Here is a 7178-nt window from a genome sequence, read left to right as displayed (position 1 = left end):
ACAGTCTGATATACAATGAACCCTTGGAAATATTTTGGGTGGTGAGACTTAGAAAGCATACAAAATCTCTCCAAGCAGGAAAAGGTTGAAATATACCATGGTATGAATAACACTTGGAACATTACTGAAGCTTCTGTTGAAAGCTTGTCTCGAAAACATTGAATTTTAGTGCTTGGCCATTCTTCATGAATATAGGCCACTTTACAGTAACATTTTCCTGCATTCTTTCCAAATGATGATTTTATTGTTTTTTTCCTTATCATCTAGTGCTTGCTAAATGCTCCAATCACGTTGGAACCTATCACCAGATTCTAACAAAGCATTCCACATTATTTTCTTGAAAAGGTTTTTAAATATTCTAATTAAACGTTCTAATATTCCCCTTAATGCATCTTATTTTAAAATTGTGTCCTTTTTGTCCTAATTTTATCAATTAAAATAATCTGTTTGTCATTTATTCCTTTATGATTTTGCACACCTCTGTTAAATTTCTCAGTCCTAGAGAATGCAAGATACATGTCGACGAGCAGTTCCTTATAACTCATACCCATATTTCTGTTATCTGCTTTGCTTTTTTCCCCCCTCAATGAGCAAGTGCAAAAACTGCACATGCTGTTCCAGATATGGCCTAGCCATCATACTGTACAGGAATAAATACCTCTTTGTTCTTGCATTTAATTTCTACTGATATAATCCCGATTTGTACATCAGCTAGATCTCTTTGTTTGACAAGCACTCTAGGAATTTACCAATGAAAGTTTCTGATCCCCTTTTAATATAATTGTTCCTTAAACTGGTTTTATTTATTTGTTGACAGTATGTGGATGTCACAAGCTAAACGTATCTTTAATTGCCCTCGGGAAAGTGGTGGTGAGCCGCCTTTTTGTACTGCTGCTGACCATGTGGTGTAGGTGCACCTACATTGCTGTTAGTAAGGCAGTTCCATGATTTTCATCCAGCGACAGTGAAGGAATGGTGATATGGTTTCAAATGAACTTGCAGGTAGTGGTGTTCCCACGCATTTGCTGCCGTTGTCCTCCCAGGTGGCAGATTTCATGGGTTTGGAAAGTGCTGTTGACGGAGCCTTAGCGAGTTGCTACAGCACATAACGTAGGTGGTACATGCTGCTGCCACAGTGCATCAGTGGTGGAGGGAGTAAATATTCATGATGGTGTGTCAATCAAGTGGGCTGCTTTGATGTGGATGGTGTTGAGCTTCTTGAATGTTCTTGGGGGTTGAGCTTCTGGAGTGTTGTTGGCGCTGTACCATTCCAGGCAAGTGGAGGCTATTCCATCAATATTCTAACTTGTGCCTTGTAGATGGTCGACAAGCTTTGGGGAGTCAGGAGGCAAGTTACTTGCTGCAGAATTTCTGGCCTCTGACCTACTCTTGTAGTCACAGTATTTATATAGTTTTTATTACCTCTGTTAAATTACATCTGATGCTTACCTGCACGTATTTCTAAATTGTTTATCCTTTCTTGTAATCTTCTGCATTCTTCCTGTCAATTTGCTACTTTGCGTGGTTTTAACATAAACACACTTTTGTCAGCATCCCAATTATGTCTAAGTGGGTGACAACATTTTTTTTACATATTAAGTTGAAATGTCTGTAATCTTGTTTTGTTGGCATGCATTTCATAAATACAAATGAACAAACTTGGCATTTATATAGCATTTTTCATGACTTCAGGGCACCCCAAAGCAGTTTACAGCCAATCAATTACTTTTAAATGTAGCAAATGGCTTTGTTGACACTTTCCTTCAGGCAGATGGCTTGTAGTGTGTAAAATGAACAGTTTGTACCAAAGCTACTCTAATCACATGAACAATAAAATGATTTGTTTGATCTACTGAAAATAGAATGTGATGTGGAGGAACCTCATTACAATACAAAACAAAAACCATGTGTAATCTATGAGACCGATATCTGTAGAAAATGCCCAGAATGTTAGCAAAGGATAACATACTCTTACCATGTGTTTGGGGCATAAAAGTTTTGAATACTCTTTTCTTTACACCAATGTATTCCTGTCCCATTCTGATGATGCAGTATTATATGTCTGAAACTAGTTATTTTTCTAACTCCCTGAAGGAGGAAAAAACAGGACCATCACATGGAAACAATTAGTTCGATAAGTAATAAGGCTGCAAATAGAAAATTATATCTGTACTACATTTTACCAAAGCTGAAAACCAAATAGGAAAATCATGTGGTATAAAAATCATACACTTTCTAAATAATACTGTTAAATCTCAATGGCCAAGAATGACCCCATGCCTGCTGTGAAATCATAAATTAGGCTTTATGTAGAAATCCAGACATTGAATTATGCACATTTATGAGCAATGTCTCAAGTATGTATTTGAATTAAAACAAATACAGAATTTTAAATCAAAGCACTTGCTCCAAAAATTGGGCAAATTGTAATACAGGTTTTGTGGTTGAATGGGTACAAAGAAACCAATTCTAACTAATATAATTCACTTCACCTTTGAATAGTGCATTGATGAATAAACATAGGCCAGAATAGTGTGAAGGGTGTAAATCAGTGTTCATCACAGATTGCTATCCTCCTATATATCTTTGTAAACATCTACAATTCTTGTGAGGTTGGCAGCATACAGGCATTTTACAATGGTGATGTTGATTTAGGGGTTCTGGAAGAGGCAGATAGTTGTGGCATGTGGCTGGACAAAACAAAGGAGGATCTTGCAGCTTTTGGACACAAGCTGAGCTTTTATCAACTATCTGGGAAGTCAGAGTCCCATGGATCAATTCATTCCTTTGCTTCCAGGAAGAGTGTTTCCTGAGGATAGAGTTTCATCTCAATTAATGTTTCAGTAGGATCAAACTGAGACACCTGTTTAAAAAAAAAGAGTATATCATTACATTGCTTCAGTACAAATTTTGTGATGTGTTTAATTAGCTTACTGTTTCACTAGCACAATAAAAAAGAGATTTGAACCAATATAAAAGCAAAATACTTTGGAACCAGTTATGAACCTTCTGGCAGACCTGCTGAGCTTTTCAATACTTTTTGTTCTTAATTGTAGATTTGACCCATATAGGGATATTTTATTAACAGTATAGAAGTAAAATATTCAATAAGAGCTGTCCTCGTTTTCCACACACAATAGATCCTATCCCTCGAAATAAGAAACACATCTGAACAAAGGATAATTGCTCATTTAACCTGGAATCACAGTACCTCAATTGACATTCACTATACATTGCTATTTTCTGTTCCATTTTCTGTGCCATTTTAGCTTTATTAGTCACATTTGTCCTTTCCAGAGCATAGAGTTTTGTTACTAACTTGGAACAGAAATTTGGACATAGGAGCTTGGGTTTTGAAAATGAAAATCGCTTTATTGTCACGAGTAGGCTTCAATGAAGTTACTGTGAAAAGCCCCTAGTCGCCACATTCCGGCACCTGTCCGGGGAGGCTGGTACGGGAATCGAACCGTGCTGCTGGCCTGCTTGGTCTGCTTTAAAAGCCAGCGATTTAGCCCAGTGAGCTAAACCAGCCCCTAGTTTTAAGACCTATGCATCACATATCCAAGCTTTTTGGTCTTCAATGCGGAATCCATGTGGAAGGGAGCATAGCAAACACCGTTGTGAGACCTTGGAGGCCAGCACCTACCAGTAGCTTCAATAATGTCAGGATAAGACACATGATAAATATTCAAATTTGACACCGAAGCCTAAGCAATTGATTGCTAATCACTGAACCACCCACAGAAATGCTAATCAGTAAGAATGTACTGATTTCCCTGGTACAAATGATGGGAAATATGCTGGATGATATATTTCCCTTATTTGCATTGTATCACAATGCACCCGTTCCATATATTGGCCAACATTGTTCCATACACCCAGCAGGAAATCCCATAAGGGGCAAGAATGGCTGTAAAGTTGCCAAATAAAACTGTTGTTATAATTCTCACCTTTGCCCAACCCAGTTCCACTGAAAAATCTGTTCAGAGGGGGCAGAAGATCCCTGCTGATGATAGGAGCCAAAAATGTTTCAGGCAAGAGAGAAAGAAATATGAATTGTATGATAGTGCTAAGTCTGATTATTTACACAAACAGATTTGAGTCATTTTTCAGCGTTCTGGTTTATATGATGGTCCCCAGCAGTATATTATGTGAAAATCAGAAAAGGAGAAATGACACCTGTGACATTTCATGTCCAAGTCTATGAAAGTTATTAATGCTGTTAAAAAAAATTGTCAGTTAAGTAACAAATGAAAGTAACATTTGAAATTGCTTCACAACAACTGGAGCGTAGTGGCCTAACAGGAACTATTGTGCAAGTGCACTGGGCTGGTGAGAAGGTCATTGTGGTTCATTAGAAGAAAAATTCCTGAAATTCAGCAAACAGGTGGGATGCTAAAACAATGAATATACGCTGAGAAGTATGAAATATCATCATTCCCTGTCATTGCACTGTTGAAGTAGTTGAATATTTTTCAGTTGTAATCAATAATCTTAATGCTTACCTTTTAAGTCCATATTTACCACAAAACTTCAGTCATGTGAACAAAGCACCTACCATGCTAAATTTCTATTTTAGTCAGCTGGTTATACTTTTAATTTAATGAATGAGTTCATATAAACTATTAAAAGATATTTTTAAAAGTGAAAAATATTTGTAATGAAAATGAAATGAAATGAAATGAAAAATGGCATGAAACTTCCAAAATAAATAAAAAGCCAAATTTAAACCTATTGTTCATTTAAAATTTTTTGATAGATCATATGATGTAAACATTAACTAAACACTAAAAACGAGTTTGCTTTCAGTCGATAGCCCTGAAAAAGGTCACAGGGATTGTAATGCAGGCAGCAGACCAACTTCAGGCTGCCAGCTAATTTCAATGATTCCAGCTTCCAGCCAGCACCAAGTGTTGTTGACCGTCAGGACTTTGCAGGAGAAACGTATCGGGAGTAGCTAGCACCATTTCATACTAACCTACACCTCTTAAAGGGGAAATGGAATGAGGTAGGATCAGGTACTGATACGTCAGGAGAATGTTAAGAATTGCACAACATGGGAGAAATTGGTCTCAAGATTTCTGGAGGCTTCAATGGACACTTACCACAGGAGGTGGAAAGAAGGCTTTTCTTTATATTCAGAGCCTAGAGGCCCTCAAGATATGCCCATAGAGTGCAGTGGGATTTAGCAGCTAGTTGCAGAGGTCAAATGTCAGGAGTCGAGCTTCATTCTCTGGATGCAGTGTCACAAGACGTTTAATGAAGCTCACAGGTGTGTTCAAGATCGGTGGATACATTTTTTTTTTAGAAAATATTTTATTGAAGCATTTAAAATTTCACAGTTTAACACATTAACATTTCTTTAAACAGTGACGTGGGCCGACACATGTATGTGTATATATATATATATATATATATAAAAAAAGAACCCTCCCAAAGAAACAATGTCCCTAACTGCCTGCGCCTTATTTCCTAGCTGTATACTGAGTTCCCTGTCCTTATTTAACACTGCCATGCCTCCTAATTTCTTCCCCCCTCCCCTAACTGCTGACATTCAATTTTCTTTGAAGAAGTCGATGAACGATTACCATCTTTGGGTGAACCCCTGAGTTGATGCTCTCAAGGCGAATTTGATTTTTTTCCAGGCTGTGAAACTGCTATATCGCTGACCCACACACCTGACTTCGGGGGCTCCGAGTCCCTCCATCTCAGCAAAATCCGTCTCCGGGCCACCAGGGAGGAGAAGGCCAGGACATTGGCTTCCCTCCCCCACCCCCCTTGGCCGCCGGATCATCCAAAACCCCAAATATTGCCAGTTCTGGACTCGGGGTTACCCTCCCTTCCAGGACTTCTGACATAACGTCTGCAAATCTTTGCCAGAATCCTCTCAACTTCGGACTTGTCCATTACATATGCACATGTTAGCCGGACTACCCTCACACTGCCCACATCTATCCTCCACCTCCTCAAAGAACCTGCTCATCCGGGCTACCGTCATGTGAGCCCTGTGGACCACTTTGAACTGGATCAGGCCAAGTCTGGCACAGGACCAAGATGAATTAACTCTTTTCAAGGCTTTTTCCCACTTTTCCATTTCCAGCTCTCTTCCCAGCTCCCCTTCCCACTCCTGTTACATCCCTGATTGGGGCCCCTTCCCACTCCATCAACTCCTTGTATATCTCCGAAGTCCTCCCTTCTCCAACCCAAGTTTTTGACATCACCTTGTCCTGTAGTCCCCTCAGGGGGAGGCGAGGGAAGCTTGGAACCTGCCTCCGGACAAAGTTCCGGACCTGAAGATATCGAAACCCATTCCCACCCGGTAATTCCCTCCTCGTCTAGTGCCTCCAAGGTCGGAAAGCCCTCCTGGATAGATAAGTCCCCAAATCTCTCAATCCCTACCTGCTGCCATCTCCTGAAGCCCCCATCCAGCCTTCCCGGGATGAACCGGTGATTGTTACAGATCGGAGATCACACTGATCCCATATGCTGCCTTCATTGCCCCCACACCCTTAGGGCTGCCATCACTTGTAGAGTACCGAGCTGGTGTAAACGGCAGGAGCGCCGTTAGTAAAGCCTCCAAACCCGTACCCTTACAGGATGCCGCTTCCACTAGCTCCCAGGCCGACCCCTCCCCCACTACCCACTTCCCGACCATCGATATGTTTGCCGTCCAGTAATAATTAATAAAGCTCGAGAGGGCCAGGCCCCCCTCCATGCGATCCTGCTCCAGAAGTGCCCTCTTTACCCTTGGGGTTTTCCCCGCCCATACAAAACCTGTAATTGCCGCATTTATTTTTCTAAAAAAAGCCTTGGGACAAAAATCGAAAGGCATCAAAAAAAGAAAAGCAGTCTTGGGAGGACTGTCATCTTCACCGTTTGGACCCTTCCCGCTAGCGTCAGCGGGAGCATGTCCCATCTGTGGAAATCCCTTTTAATTTGGTCGATCGCTTTGCCCAGATTTAACTTGTGGAGCTGCCCCCACTCTTTAGCCACTTGAATCTCTAAATATCTGAAACTCCCCGCCACCACTTTAAAACGTAACTTCCTCTGTCTCCTTTCCTGCCCCCGTGCCTGGTTCACAAACATCTCGCTCTTTCCGATATTCAGCTTGTAGACAGAAAATCGCCCAAATTCTCCCAGTACCTCCATGATTTTGGTCATCCCCCCCACCGGATCTG

The 7178-nt window shown here is 40.7% G+C and overlaps 1 protein-coding gene across 1 annotated transcript in view; it reads right to left on the bottom strand.

The window, feature by feature from the left end:
- Window positions 1–2169: 2169 nt before the first annotated feature.
- Window positions 2170–7178, bottom strand: part of faf1 (Fas (TNFRSF6) associated factor 1) — a 490861-nt gene continuing 485852 nt past the window's right edge. The window contains exon 19 of the mRNA XM_038794284.1: window positions 2170–2863. Within this exon, the coding sequence (XP_038650212.1) occupies window positions 2780–2863 (84 nt within the window). The 3' untranslated portion in view covers window positions 2170–2779. The remainder of the gene's footprint in view (window positions 2864–7178) is intronic.

The sequence above is a fragment of the Scyliorhinus canicula genome, chromosome 4 (assembly GCF_902713615.1).
Source record: "Scyliorhinus canicula chromosome 4, sScyCan1.1, whole genome shotgun sequence".
Lineage (NCBI taxonomy): Eukaryota > Metazoa > Chordata > Chondrichthyes > Carcharhiniformes > Scyliorhinidae > Scyliorhinus > Scyliorhinus canicula.
The sequence above is the reverse complement of the archived record's forward strand: the minus strand, read 5'-3'. Positions and strand labels throughout refer to the sequence as shown.